Source organism: Octopus sinensis, linkage group LG1, assembly GCF_006345805.1.
Source record: "Octopus sinensis linkage group LG1, ASM634580v1, whole genome shotgun sequence".
Lineage (NCBI taxonomy): Eukaryota > Metazoa > Mollusca > Cephalopoda > Octopoda > Octopodidae > Octopus > Octopus sinensis.
In genome coordinates, this window is record NC_042997.1 from 79,934,974 (window position 1) to 79,951,424 (window position 16,451).

At 34.5% G+C, this 16,451-nt stretch overlaps 1 protein-coding gene across 1 annotated transcript in view; it reads left to right on the forward strand.

The window, feature by feature from the left end:
* Positions 1-16,451, forward strand: part of LOC115214936 (voltage-dependent calcium channel subunit alpha-2/delta-2) — a 107,767-nt gene that overhangs the window by 22,885 nt on the left and 68,431 nt on the right. Inside the window, exon 6 of the mRNA XM_036501121.1 lies at positions 8,163-8,201. Coding sequence (XP_036357014.1) covers positions 8,163-8,201 — 39 coding nt within the window. The remainder of the gene's footprint in view (positions 1-8,162; positions 8,202-16,451) is intronic.

Sequence of the window (16,451 nt, forward strand, 5' to 3'; positions counted from 1 at the left end):
ATAAGGAAGAATATTCAGCAGAGGACAGGTCTGAGAACGGACTCAGTTTTTATAACATGTAATTGTTTGCAAAGATTCTACACCAAACTGTAATTCAAGTCACAGATAGAGAAAGGTTCAGTATTCAATTATGTATTGTAGGAGTTGCTGAGTGACATGTGCAAAAAATAGATTTAATTGGGGTTAGTATTGCAAGTAAATTAAAAAAAAAAACATTGCTGTAGCAATAGAAAAGGCAAGGATATAGTGCTAATGTCATTAAGTTACTGCACTTTTTTCTTCTGGTTAACAAATATAGAATGTTGATATGTCAGTAATTGGAAGGTATGGTAAAAAGAGCATTTGTTCTGAGGGCAGAAAAGTCAGTTGGACTAGTTTCAGCATTTTTTACCACTTAATGTAATTTACTGCTTTTACAAATTTGTGCAAATCAGTTCAACTCTATCAAGTTTGTGTACATTGTAAATAGATAGGTAAAAATCTACTGTTCTCTCTATACTTGATGAAAATGCTTAAACTGGTCTGTCTGATCCTCTTTTTCTGAGAAAGATATGTCTACAAAAAATATAGATCTCTGAGTCTAACCTCCACTCACATTGATACATATGCATGTATACACACACACACACACATTTATTTCATACATACTGTGACATACAGCACGTACTGAGCCAACCTATTTACATATATATAACACATTCATATATCTATAGTACTCACTCATATATATATAACATATTCACATTTACTTCACTGATAATCAGACTAAGTAGTGCCATTAAAAGCAGTAGTGATTTCTTGGTATGCAAGATGATTTCAGTGTCTGAGTCACTGATGGCTTAGCAAAATACCAGGCTTTTACTCTTGTCATAGACTCATAAAAATCCACAATATCTGAGTAAATCTACAGTTCTGTTTATCATTAATACCCTTAAACCAATTAATAACATAAGATGAACTCTAACATTTCTCACCCTAAGTAAGATTTTAACTAATTATACCTATTTTGGTCTTAATGAGATTTATAAGCTTACACTTAGGGTTACATCCTAAGCATTCTCTTAGGGTTCCTCCTAAAACCACCTGTAGCTATTATACCCATTTTCATGTATGTAAGTGATTTATCTTAATCAGCTTTTAATTCAATTTCAACTCACTTTTCAATGTTTACTTCTTATACTTATTTTCCATCAATAGTCAGTTGTCTTCATTCAACAGATTGTTGTTATTTTGATAAGTAATAACATGCTGTTCAATCAGCTTGAGATGTTTATTTGAGTTACTAAATAATTATACCTACCTTGTTTTATAAACATTTATATGCCATTATATTGTTCAAAGTACTCACAGCTGTCTGATGATCAGTTATGTGAAACTCTGAGTAGCATTTTGTGGAGCCTTTTCAGCTTCAATAAAACACTATTTTGCTCTATATTTAGTATTTAAGTACTATTCTCTCCACCATCTTTTGCACCTGTGTGCTCACATATGTCTGCCTGTCTATCTATCTGTCTCTCTGTCTATCTTTTTGTCTCATGTATATTTATCTGTCTGTCTCTGTCACATGTATATGTGTATCTATCTTTCTGTTTGTGTCTTTCTATCTGTCACATGTATATGTATATCTGCATGCCTGTCTGTATAATATATACATACATGCATGCATGCATACATACATACGCTTGTTCACTCACTCACTCCCTCTGGAAATAGAGAGCTTACATTCATGTATTTATAATACTCTCACAAACATAACACATAACATAATTTTGAAATGTACACACTAAAATAAACCTTCCTCCTATTGCTCTACATTCCACCATACCTTCTTCTAACCACACATAAACATACATTTTCATGTCACCAAATGTACTCATTATATACACACAATGGTTCATGCTCCTATACATACACAATTTCTCCTTAGGTGCAAGCATGGTTGTATTGGTGCGAAGTTTGCTTTCTAAATACATGGTCTTGAGTTTTATTTCATTGTGTGGCACCTTGAGAAAGTACCTTCTACTGTAGTCTCTGGCTGATCTGGTTGACAGATGCTGCATAGAAGTACATAGTGTATGTGTGAGTGTGTGTATATGTACATACATACATACATACATACATAATGCATACATACATACATACAATGTGTGTTTGTAGGAAAGTGTTGGGCTAAAAGGAAAAAAGATGGTGACATTTGTTGACATTCCTTGTCAAAAAATTTTCCTCTAGCTCTGCAATTTCAAAGATGAATAGAATAATTCCTTACTTTAAAAAGTAGGTAAAAATTAGCAACAATTAGAGTATTGGGTTTTAAAACAATTCCTTTATAAAATATATTTGCCTAGCTCATGCACTCTCTAGCAAGCAAAACCCAGATGTAAAATGAACAAATAGATATATAGCATATACACACACACATACATAAATATATACATAAATATGTATGTGCATACACACATATACATGTAATTACATGTGTGCGTTCACATGTGTATGTACATACATCCTTTGTTTGGTCTTTTTGGGTTTTTTATTTTCTCTTCATGTTGATAAGGTTCCATGAGACTTCAAAGATCCGTTATTCTCTGATGTTGCCTCTTCTTCCTCTAAGTACCCTATTGACACCTCACATGGAAATAGGTCCACCATCCCTCACTTCTTTCTCTCTCTGAAACTTGAAAATTCTTCACTCTGGTCAATGTTCCTGCTTGTTTGAGAACCTCCATTCTGTAGGGTCACATAGACTTTATTGCCTGCTTCTTCCTTAGATTCAAGTGAATCCTTCCAGTCCCTAGATTTTGCCAGCATCTTTCTCATGATAGGTAGTAGACGTCTTGCAAGGATAACTGCTGCCTTGTACTAATGCACAAGTAGCTGATCTCATTTCTGATGTTACCAGAAATGAGATCAGCAACATCCTGCAATTGGTTGCAGAATGCTGCCTTATTTTTCTTTGCTGCATTTAGGGCACAGATTTGCTCAACTATTACCTTAGCATGTGATGTTGAAACTTGCTGTGATGATCTGATCATTTACTGGTCTCTCTCCAATTAGTGCTCTTGTTGTATGCCCACTCAAGATAATGCCAACCTTCCAAGTGTAATGCTCTTGTATAGAGCATAAGACTGTTTTATCTTGGTTGCAATTTGACTAATGAATTGGGACATCTTTTTGCAACTTAATTTGGATCAAAGCAGTTGATGAGTGGAAGGTCATGCAGTGAACAAATCACCATATTATGCAACATTGTTGAGCTGAATTGAGAGTTCCAGTAGCTGCTTGTGATCAACTTGAAGAAGGCTTTTGACATGGAATCTTTATAGAAGATTGTCAATGCTGTATGGAATGCCTATTTGCTACATCAACATAATGCAACCATTTTATTGGAGTACATGTTATTGCATCAGAACTAAGGTGGGAACACAGGGTGATTCAACATCATCACAGGACTGTGTCAACATGTGTACTGTTTCCTTTTTCTTCTGTTTTCTATACTACTTTTACAATTCCATCTCCTCTTCTCTCTCTCTCTCACTCCTTCCTGTAATCTTTACTGTTTGCTTCTTTCTCTATTTTCCCAGTGTATGTTAACAACTTTTCCATCCTCTCATGTGCACACAGTTAACATTTAAGGTGAAAGTGAAACTATTGAAGGAATGAAATTATTCTGATCTTTCCAGAACTGAGCAAACAATTGATGTGTGTGCGTGTATTTTATGTAATAAGCACAAAAGTTGTGTGTGTTCTATGTAATAAGCACAAAAGTTTGTCTTGAAACAGTGTCACCATTTCTGAATGAATCTTTACAAAGTTTGACCCAGGCAATTTGGTGCAACTCAGAATAAGGCCTGAGCAAAAGAAGTGGATTTGTTGTCTCTTTAGAATACTACCAGTATCTGCTGCAGTTGGTGTGCTATGATAGTGACATCAAAGGCTGTTGGTGCCATGCTGATCACATGCAGCTGAAAGTGGAATTACCTTGTTATGTTGCTATGAAATTTGGATGCTAATGATAGAAGACTAGCTATCAAAACTAATGCTTGATGTGTTTGAAATCACCTTGGTGAACAGTTGTGCTAAGGAAGATAGCTTTAGTGTATACATTAATTCCGGCTGATATTTTTTGAAGCAGTCCGTCAGTTACGACGACGAGGGTTCCAGTTGATCTGAATCAACGGAACAGCCTGCTCGTGAAATTAACATGTAAGTGGCTGAGCACTCCACAGACACGTGTACCCTTAATGTAGTTCTCGGGGATATTCAGCGTGACACAGAGAGTGACAAGGCCGGCCCTTTTGAAATACAGGTACAACAGAAACATGGGTTGGCTGATGATAAAGTATGATGATGGAGCTTTAGGTGTTTTTGCTCAATAAACACTCACAACGCCCGTCTGGGAATCGAAACCACGATTCTATGACCGCGAGTCCGCTGCCCTAACCACTGGGCCATTGCACCTCCACCCGGCTGATATACCAGTTCAGTTCAAGTACTTTGTTTCCAGTAACTTTGCCATCTCCTATGATCATCAACAAATCTCTAGAACAGTCCCTCATGTTACTGGAGATGAACTGACAAGTTCTTGCTTCTCCCATGGTCGGCTCTGTGTTGCCTGCTTGCATGTGCAAGGGAACATTTTTTCGTTGGAGTACTAAACTACAGAACAAATGTAGTCTACCCAAGAGTTTTGTTGACTAAAGCACATTCCCATTAGAGTTGCTTCTATTTTATGTTTTGCATGTACATTTATAATTTTGCTGTATATATAAATATATAAAGTTTAAAAAAAAAATGAAAATAGTGCTTATTTAAGCCATACAATTAAAATTAACTATAAATCCAGTCTCAAAATATTCATGTATCATACAAGCTTTAAAAATTCAACTTCAGAGTTGTATATGTATATAATATATAATATCATATGTATATATAATATCTAAAATCATCATCATCTCTTATCATTATCATCCTTTGACATCTGTTTTTCATGCTGGCATGGGTTGGCTGATGATAAAGTATGATGATGGTGATTTTATATTTTATATGCACATTTTGTATGTGGATACACCTCTGAAATTGAATTTTTAAAGCTTGTATGATATTCTTCATTTGATGTCCGCTTTCCATGCTGGCATGGGTTAGACGGTTTGACTGGAACTGGTAAGCCAGAGAGTTGTACCAGTCTCATTTGGCATGGTTTCTATGGCTGGATGCCCTTCTTCATGCCAGCCACTTTGAAAGTGTAATGGGTGCTGTTTACATGCCACCAGCATGGGTGCCATTTACACGGTACTAGTAACGGCCATGACTACGATTTCACAGGAGCCATTTATATGACACTGACAATGGCTACAACTATGGTTTCACTTGGTTTGATAAGTCTTCTCAAACACAGCATATCACCAAGGTCTCAGTCACTTGTCATTGCGAGACCCAACATTCAAAGACCATGCTTCTCTACTTTGTCCCTCACCTCCATGAGGCCCAACATTCAAAGATCATTTCATGCTACCAACAACAGCCACAATTACAATTTCACAGGTGCCATTTACATGATACCAGCCAAAATTACGATTTCACTTCTCAAGTACATGAACATAAATTTAACAAAAAAGTAAGTTTCTACATACTTGGCATCTGTGCAATTCCAATTGCCTTTACCAGTATATATGCATATGAACATAGATACATAGTTGGCAGTGAATTAGTCCAGCATAATATTTCACCAGTTTTTGCAGGCCCTTGTCATCTTTTCCATGAGTTTCAATATCATGAAGTTAGGTTTCATCACTTCTTCCCTGTTTTACCTTTCTAAAAGTTCTTTCCACTTGAATTGTTTGACTCTTCTTCATCCCACTGCCATCTTATATATATGTACCAGTGGTGTCTTCATTTTGTCTTCTTTTTCCATACTACAGCTGATTTCGCATGTACCCAGCTTCTGTACATGTATATATATATATACGCACATGTATACAAGCATATCAGAGTGTGTATGTGTGAATATATATGTAATATATAATTGCATACATAGATATATACCTATATTTTGATATAATGTGCATGTGTTTGTTATATATATGAACCATAAAATGTTAGGAGACATGAAAGATGAATATATTTATTTAACCACTTGACATCTTTGGGATTACAGCCACTTTGCAGTCTTCTTCATGTAGCAATAATTTCAGTATGGAATAAATTGCATTAATATACATGCTATGCATTATACAATACAATTGTATATTCACAATTCTATGCAGATAAAGAAAGCTAGCTCATCAGATCTCCAGGACATCATGGTTACACCAATGATTCAACTCGAGTAGTTTCATTTGATTGGATCTTCTAGATTTTAGCTACATGGATACTCTACATTACACTTCTCTGTATTGGATTACTATGTGGACTGTTAGCTGAATCCATTAGAGGAGTTTTCTGTGATAGCCACATGATTCTCAAAATCCATATCTTATTCTACAAATTGATATATATATATATTTAAAATTTAATCATTTGATAAACATCTACTTCCTATAGTAGCGTGGCTTAGATGGAGGAAGGGTTTGAGGCAGGAGTTTTGCAGCCAGATGCTTTTCCTGTCATCAACCCAAACCAGTTTTTCAAGTACAGATCATCTTGTCCCAGAGTAATCCAATAGCACAGAACAAGTAGATGATTAGTTGACAGGAAATGTCAACAAACATTACCAGTCACAGCTTAGCTCCAAATAGTGCCATTACTGCCTGTAGCTGAGCTGTAAAAGATGGTGGTGCCATCTGTAGCCATAGCTGAGCATAGTCAGTAAACAATCACACAGTTACACTCACTTACATGTACATGTTTTAATACATTGCTGGTTACAATGTGTTTCCATTTCTTTCCTTGATTGTGCCCTCACCTTCCATTTGGCCCAAATGTTTCGATTGTCGTCTTCTCATCATCTTCATGGTGTTTGGAGTGATTTCTTCTGATCTCTGTACAGGTTTGTGATCCTTGCGACATGTCCAGCCCAGCAAAACTTGTGCTTTTGGTATTCAACAGCCACCTCATTTACTCTACTCCATTTTCAAATTGTCTTTTCTGGATATGCTCCATGACCCTTTGTTTGTAGATAGTCATTCTTTCTTTTTGTCTTCTTTATGGAGTAGCCCATGTCTCAAGTGCAGATAGGGTAATACCATTGAAGGGATTGGCATGCGGGATTTCCAGCTGTACTTTAACTCTTTTGTTATCCTATTTTTGTAGAAACACACTGCATTGCTTTCAATTAATTTTTAAATAATGCTGGATTTACTAAAATAACTTTGAAATTATTAATATAAATTAACATAAACATTAATTAACATGAAATTTTGATGAATGGTTTTAGTTTAGATCACTTTAAAACTGGAAATTTATGTCACAGATTGGGTGGTATCAAAGGGTTAAACACATCTTTAATCAAGGTAAATACCTTCCATTGAGCTTTTATTCTGCACAAAATTTCAGCATTCATATTTGGGTATATATTTACTGTCACATGTAGATATATTCCTTTGCCTCCTTAATTTCATCACTTCTCACCACTATTTGGTCTTTTACTACATTTTGCTTTCTTATGATTTATATCTGCTGAATTCTGGCCATGGATGGCATTGTATATTTTTGTTGCGTGACAAGTTAATGTTTACTTTGTGTAAGTATGCATGCAAGAGTGTGTTTGTATTAGCCTAAAAAGATTTCTATAACTGGAAAGACAATATTAGTGGCTTGATTTATATATTGCAGTACTTACACTACTGCTTGAAGCAATTAACAGGTTACAATAATTTTAAAATATTGTGCAAATGATATTGTAAGCAAAATTACTGGAAGGCAAAACAATCTAATGATTTTAACCTATTTTCTTTTTTTCTAATAATTAATGTAAATTAATATGAAAATTATATAAAAAAATCTTTTCAGTGAATGAAGGACAGAATTTGGTTGGTAATACTTGTGAAAAACTTTTGAAAAATATTCTACCACTAATATGAATATATTTTTATATGTTTGAGTTCTGGAGCTATATTTTTTCAGTTTGATGTAAATCTAAAGGACTGTATGTTTATAACTATCAAGTATGCTACTGTTATCCATAACATGTATATTGTAGTGGGAGTGTAAATTATTTCTTTCAGGTTATTTCTTACCTACACCAGGCTTGAAGCCTACTGACGGTAAGTGGAGGCAAAACCTCTGCTAATTTGAAACTCTGTGGAAGTTTTTCCACAATGCTGGGAAGTAATTTCAGGGATTTTTAGAGTGATCAAATAGAAGGCTTTAAAAATAGTTAAATAAACTTAAGTAGTATGTACTGGTGTTATAGAATTTTGTAATGACTGTAGATTGTTTCATTGTAATAGCTACTCCTTAATCTTAGTATTTAATTGTTAATTTTAAAATACTCTTTGTGATTTATATTGCTAATCTAATACATATCTAGGTAAACTCTTTGGTATTAGAGAGTAAATAAACCAAACTAATGCTGAAGTATAGTATATCTTATTTAGAATACATGAATTACTTCAAGACTACCATGATTTGATATGTCAACTGGCAATTGCACTGAACACCTATATTTGCTACACTCTGTTAATCTAAATTTGTAAACTGCATCTCTTAATAAAAATAGCATATTTTTACAAGATTCAAATTCAATTTTCTTTCAGGAAATGTTTTAAATTACTGTTTGTACTATTACAAATCCCCCACTTTCAAATTGCTTTTCATTTTAGTGTTAGCATGTCAAAAAGAAAAGAAATCTAAATTCATTTGCATGTCTTAAAAATGTTAATCTTGTCTATATTGTTTAAATTTTATCTCACCATGATTTTCAGCAATTGTTACACAACCAACTGAATTTGAGTGTGCAAGAATAGGTGTTAGTAATGTCTACATTTTGAGCTATTTTCACATCTTGAATGTGTTGTTGATTGTCGCAGGTTCAGAAAATATTTATTTCAAGAAAATAGTCATCACTATGAAATACATCTCAGAAAGTAAAAATACAAGTATAAGTGATTTTGAAAAGTAATATTGTTTATTATCAATATTGGATAGATACCAATATGAAGGAGCCTGTAACAGTTAGTATAATTCTTTGTTACATGTGGAAAATATATAAAAATATATACATTTGTATGTGTTCATGCATGTGCATGCACACATTTACTTTATTAAGTTTAGTTTATTTGTAATATTTAGTAGATATGTGATATTCTACTCACACATATATAATTCTGTACAGATTTTGAAAACATACACACACGCTATTAGGGTTGAAACTACACACATATTTAATTATTATACATCTATTATATTAGGATTGAAAAGAGTACTGAAAATATTACCCCAAAATCATGAATACAACCATTGATATAGTTTCAAAATAATTCCAGAGACAAAATGATCTAAAACTGAGAAGATTTGTAACAATAGAACGATGAGGTATGCTGAAAACACTTGTTCTTAGTTTTTTTTCAACAACTACTTTCTTCTCTTCCCTTTCTATATACGTGAGTATGCAAATAGTGTTTAGTCAAAGATTTTTATAATCTTATCTTTATGCCAGAGTTTCTTTTGTAATTATGAAAAAATCATTCTTTCGATGAACAGTTTAGTATATTCCCACCACATGTACTTTACTCAAAAATGAGTTGAACCAAGTGAGATTTGATTAACAATTATCAGTAGTATCATTGCAGAACCTAAATTAAAAAAAAAGCAAACAAAACTAGCAGCACTTATAACCTGCACCAAATCCTCAGAAATCTATGATTTTACTTTATCTTTAGAACTCAAACACACAGTGCACTTTGGAAAGGTCGTTAGTTGGATCTTGAGCCATGTAGTGTAACTACTAAATAGAATGTAAATGACTTGCTCATGACAGACCTTTTAAGGTATTAAAACAAGTTCTGTTACATCAGTATTGGCAGCAATTTCAAAGAACATAGAATGTCAGCAGATGTTTACTAGGGATTCTATACTTAATCTCTCCTATACCATACTTTTTGAAACAATGATGCAGAAGTTCAGGAGCTGATGAACTCCAAAACTTTTGTATGTTTATGATCTGATTTTCCTTACATAATCTATAAAATGTGCTGAAGATGAGTTTAAAATCAGAAAATTGGCCTAAAATGTCAACAGCAGACACTAAATTATTAATTAGTAATAACAAATAGAAAATCTCTACGACATCTGGCAAAAAGCCTTGTTCAGTATTCAAGAATAGAAGGATATGATCTCAATACTGTATACTCAATGAAAGCTAAAATTACTAGCAATAAAGAGTTTTCTCATACAATATGCAGCCTATATGAAGCCTATGTATGAAGTGTTATGTTATATGGCTGGAGATATTCGCAGTAGATGTGAAAACCTTAAGCATAGTATGGTACATTGAACATGTGATGTTAACTTACATGAAGCAGAGTGCATGGCACTGAATCAGTATTAATGGATGTCAGCTAAAGTAATTAATGGCGGCACTGAGTATGGTATTGTAATGTATATATATGTGGACATTGAATACTGAATAAAGTTTGCTGATAATGTCAAAAGAAGATGTAGAAAAAAGTGATGAGATAATATCTCAAAATGCTAGAATGAGGTTGTAGATAAGATGATAATGATCACAATAGTATGGCAATGTATTTCAGGCCCATTCAATTTTCAACAGAAAAGAAAAGTGGATGTTAAAGTAGTAGTGATAGTTTTGATAATTATTCCAATTAGAAAAATAGATTATTAATGTGATAAAAGCACCCCTAAAACAATGCTTCATGCACTGTTAGTTAACACCAGTGAAGGAGTCTGGACAAAGTCACTTGACATGTTAGAAATAGCAACCAAATTCTCTTGAACCATACCCTTCTGCCTTAAAAGGGGAACAACACCGATAATGTAGTCAAAATACCCCTAAAATGATGAAAAAGTTGATGTTGGAATGATTTTGATCATAGGTTACCTCTACCAAGGCTGATCTGAAGCTAAACAATACCCGCAACTACTTAAATCAGCCTGCTATAAGTAACAGCCTAATCTTTCTCAAATCACACCCTAACATCTTATAAGTAGGAAGGACACCTTAGATAATGTCATGCGTGACTGATTTTAAAAAGATGTTGGGTTTCATAGCTGGAATGCCTTTGTTCATGGGTATACTTCATCAGGTTGACCTGGGGCTAAAGAACAACGGCAGCACCAGTCTGTTATATATTGTTGAAACAAACTAAAGCAATTCGTTATGCACTTTGTCACATCTCTAACTGTAATTTGAATACTAATATTAAATTAAGCAAAGTGGTGTACATATTCCCCTGATCTCATAGCAATTATGAACTTCGAAATGTTGTCTATATTGCAGATATCTGCACAAGTCTCAAAAGACTTAATATGAATTTTCAAGTGAGCTCACTTTACACACATCTTCTGTCATCCTACATAACTCCAAATAGACTTCTGGAGACACATTTTACTATGAATATTGGATGACTCAGTTTATATAACTGAAAATTAATATAAAGCCATGACACTTTACACAAATTGCCTTAAATTGACAAATTACCACAACAATTTATGACAGCATAGACAAGAAAAACTTTTCTACTTTCACTTCTTGTGTACTGTCCACTTGTTATGCATATATAAATTCCTTTAAAAAATACACTGAGTCATCAGAATCTACAATCCTGAAAGCCTTCTTGACTTGCTCTACTGGAAGTAAGTGGGTGGTGTCAGTATTAAATTTATTAACCAGATCTCTTAAAATTCAAACTAACAGACACATAGTATTTGTAGTCATGTTTATTTTCTTACATCATTTGTTAGTTGTAACTTATCTAATTTATCTAATAAAGATTTTTTTTTCTATTTTATCATTCAAAATATGCATTGCTCAGGTTTTTATGTGAATAATTTTATGTGTGCAAATAGTAAATTAATCAAAGTTTATCTAAATTAGTTTAGATTGAATTTTGCAAATCTTGCAGTATTTGTTCATATATGTTAATTTTTTTCTTTAGTAAGGCTAGGTATCTGTTAGCTGGCTGTCTCCAAATGGCAGCATAATTCTTATCTGCATCACAAATTCAACTTAGACTCATTAGGGGTATTTCTCTGAGAGTCAGTTCTTTTAAAACCATCTTAGCTAGTCAATTTTAAATATATGCTCCATTTAATTATTGTACTCAAGACACTATAAGATAGACAGAAAAACATTAATTATGCACTAAGTATTATTTTAATGCTTTATCAGTTGTTGGTACAAGAATAAACATTTTTGTGACAACACATAGAAGTTGTAGCAGTAATGTGACAGTTGCAATGAAGAGCAAGAAAAAGATACTTGTTTACAATTGTCACAAGACAGTAAAGGCTTTGAGATGCTGCAAAATAAGTTCATCTTGCATCACATTACATTTACAGTATACAAAAGCATAAATACATGCTTGTGAATACTGTCTCATGACTTCGTAGCAACCACACAAAATAATGATTCCATCACAAGCATTTTAGCTACTCATTAAATGCACATACATTATATCTAGCTTACAGATAGTATTTGTTATTCCAATATATTCCATGGATTATGAACACAGAAGCTTGTTTATTATGATCCACTTGGTATAAGGTGAAATAACAGTTTAAAGTTTAAAAAATCAAGAAAAAATTCATTCATTAATGAATTGGTATCTCTTCATATGTATTTACATATACCAAAGAAACGAAAAATACTGTTAAAATAAATAATGCATATATACATATGCTTGTGGGTGTATGTATGAATGTGTTGACGTTTTCTGTGCAAAAGGGTTTTTAACTCAATATTTACATGCTTTTATTTATAACTTTAGAATTCATATATATATATATATATATATATATATACTAGCAGTATCGCCCAGCATTGCTTGGGTTTGTAAGGGAAATAACTATATAAGCATTTTTAGAGATGTAAAGTATAATAGCCATCTCAATATGGCTAACCACAAAGGGGGGGGTGTTACTGTAGCTTTTTACGTTCTGAGATTTAATAATAAATTTTTAGAGAGTTACTTCCCTTATATATGCCAAAAATGCATTAAAAATGGGAAAAATTGATGGTAAATTTTTTTTTAAATCGTAGACTCATCGTAGACGCACACTAATACCCAGAAGGGCTCGGTATGAATCACGACTATAAGATACCCAGTTTTGGTTAAACTGCACCACAAAATGTGGGAGTAGTTAGGAATCTAAATCGTAGGAGACAGACAGCACACAACCTCTCTTTTATATATAAAGATATATATATATATATATATATATATGGATCAAAACAGTCTGATTCAAATTCGTTTGTACTCTTGAGCTTCAAGTGTGATGCTATTTGTCAGCCATTTTGAATTTGAATGACAAGTTGATTATTACCGTAAGGTGGGCTGCGATTGGTCAAGGAAGGTCATGTGGCATTGTGGTTTGATGTTGGTATATGGGTAACAGTTAGTTGGAAAATACTGCATGATAAACAGGAAATTGACCTTGTGGAGGACAAGAAATAGACCATGTGGCAATTAGAAATCAATCAGGTTATTGGTGGGGGTAAGTAGGAAGGGGCGGCATGTGCAAGTATATAGTTCTATATGGGGGGTGTAGACACTCTTATATAGTTTTGCATGCATGTGTATATTGATGCAAGTGTATGCATCTGTACATGGGCATGTATGTCTGCACACACATATGCTTGGACCAACATGCACACATACACATGCATATACACACACACTTGTGTATTCATTCATATGTACATTTGTATATTTGTATGCATACCAATATGCATGCACATATGCATGCTTGTGCATGAGTATACATGTGCAAAGCAGGTATTGGGAATCGGTAAGCTTTGGGGATTGGTATGTGTTGGGGGTTGGTAAACATTAAGGATTGGTAAATGGTGATCCTGCTCATGAGGTTGGTTGGTAGCAGTGACCTTGGTGCAGGTGGTGCAGAGAAGCAGCTGGTGCTAAGGTGGTATATCTGAATTGTCAGTTGGCAGAGGCCTGAAATTTGCCAGCACATGACAGCAATACGAGAAATTGTATTTCTTGTTGATCAATACTGCAGGTTGTTGGAAGATATGCAGTTTTTTGCAGAGGCAGAGCTGACAGTTGGGGGTTCTGGGTGAATATGGTGGAGCTCTGTCGACAGTAGCCCATTTGATGCTGGGTATTTCATCTCGAAGATCACAGAGTCTCCAGAGAAAACGAGACTGGGAAGTAGAGTTCTTTCTGTCCCTGGATCTGAACAAGTGCATATGCTGGGAGTATTTTCCCTTGAAGTAATTAGCTCTCATACCCGTGTAGTGCCTAGTAGTACCATTGGAGGGTGTAAGGGTGGCTCTGTGTACTTAGGCCCTTGAGAGACAAGATCCTTCTAGAGGGTACATGGTGGGGGGGCTTGGTAGTTGCAGGTTGAGGGTTTTGGCAGTTGCAGGTTAAGGTTTCAGCAGTTGCAGGTTGGGGTTGGGAGTGGTGTGGGTGCATTTTTACATCTGTTGATGCATGCGATGTTGTCTGAGCAGAAGTTGCTCACCTTGACATTATGGGGGTTGAAGAGTTTGTAATACTTATGGCCTCTGGGGAAGTATTTCTTAATTAACGACAGGAATCCCCTGGCTACATTGGTAGAAACTTCTAGGTTAAAAGGCAGGGTTATACCATATCATTTTCCTTCTCCTAATCCTTTTGGGGTGAGGAGAGAGTGTTTGGGTGTTGTCCACATACACGAGCTTCTTAGTAAATCCGCTCTGGCTGAAAGATTAGATAGTCATTTACTAATGCCTGGAACCAGGTTTCTAATTACAGCGGTGGGATGAGTTGAGCTCTTATGGATACATACTGTATCCTCATTAGGCTTCCTGTATGGGTAATACTTTCCCTGGTGTGCATGTGTACATGCATGCAAATATAAATATGTACATATGAATAAATACGTATGTGTGTATGTGTGCGTGTTTGTCCAACCATGTGTATGTGTTTGTATTCATTTGTGTCTGCATATATGTATGTGAATAGTTTATATACTCAAAAATATGGCATTATTATGTAGTTGTATGTCTGTATTTATGTGTATAGAGATATCTGTGTATATTATATAGAATAAAAGTATAAACAGGCAAACAACTGGTATCAGGTTAGTTTATAACATCTATATAAACCTGAAGGTTGTGTTGTTACATGAATATAGATCATAAGGAAGGAAGAAAAGTTGTACAGGTCGTCTCTTACAGCTGTTTCAAGAATAGATGTGCAGATGGTACATTTCCCTGAAAACAATCAGTGGCTGACATTATAGCAGTGGTCTATTCCCTCATCAGAGGGAGAATGAGATAGAGCTTTAGTAGAGGGCTTTGGTCTATTACTAGTGTGAGGTGTAGGAGAAAGTTTTAAAGCGGCAGAGGAAACTAGGTCATAATAGGAGGATAGATAAATAGACATTAACAATCATGGCAAGAGATAGATATGTAAATTTCTAGAGTTAGAAGAAATCGTATAGGAGTGGGTGGTGTGAAAATGTGTTGGGAAGAGGGATGCTAAGTGGTATGATGTGAAGAAGACCATAATAATAATAGCATGTGGGGCATGTACGTTTGAATTATCAGTCAGATTGGAGCAGGCTGATATATAAGATGAAATATACATACTATCTGCAGCAGTGTGGTGTGGTAGTCAGTGTGATGTGTGCAGGAAGGAAAGGATTATGCTAAGTAGAGGATGGGAGAGATGCTAGAAGGTTGAGCGGTAATGTACATATGTGGTTATAAATCAGCTGGCTATAAAGGGTTTCTGAGAGTAGTGAGTGTGCTTTTTTTATCAAAATAGATTATTTATTGTTACAATAAGGAATTAATATGTGAAATTGTAAGTTCAATGAAGAGAATGAATATGGTTAAGTGTGGGTGTACAAATATGAATAAGGTTAAGTGTGTGCACTAACTGGCCTATTAACTGTGTGTATAAATTAAGGGTAATACATAAATTACTAATTTAATTATATACTGCCTCATTACATATACTGGAAATATATGCATGTATATATATATATATATATATATATATATATACAGTTCACTTTATGGGTGTGGTCAGTCAGATATATATATATATATATATATGAGTGGCTGTATGGTAAGAAGCTTGCTTCCCAACCACATGGTTCAAGGTTCAGTCCCACTGCATGGCACCTTTCTCCAAGTCCACAAAAGCTATGTAGAGGGGTTTATCTTTAGCTAGGTACTTCTCCTGCAGTTGTCGGACAAGGAATATAGCATCAGTGGTGCTTCTACCCGGCACAAAACCGAACTGCATCTCATCTAAGCAAATTCTCTCCCTAATGAGATAGGTTATGGCCCTCTCTGTGACCTTCATCACCTGATCCAACAG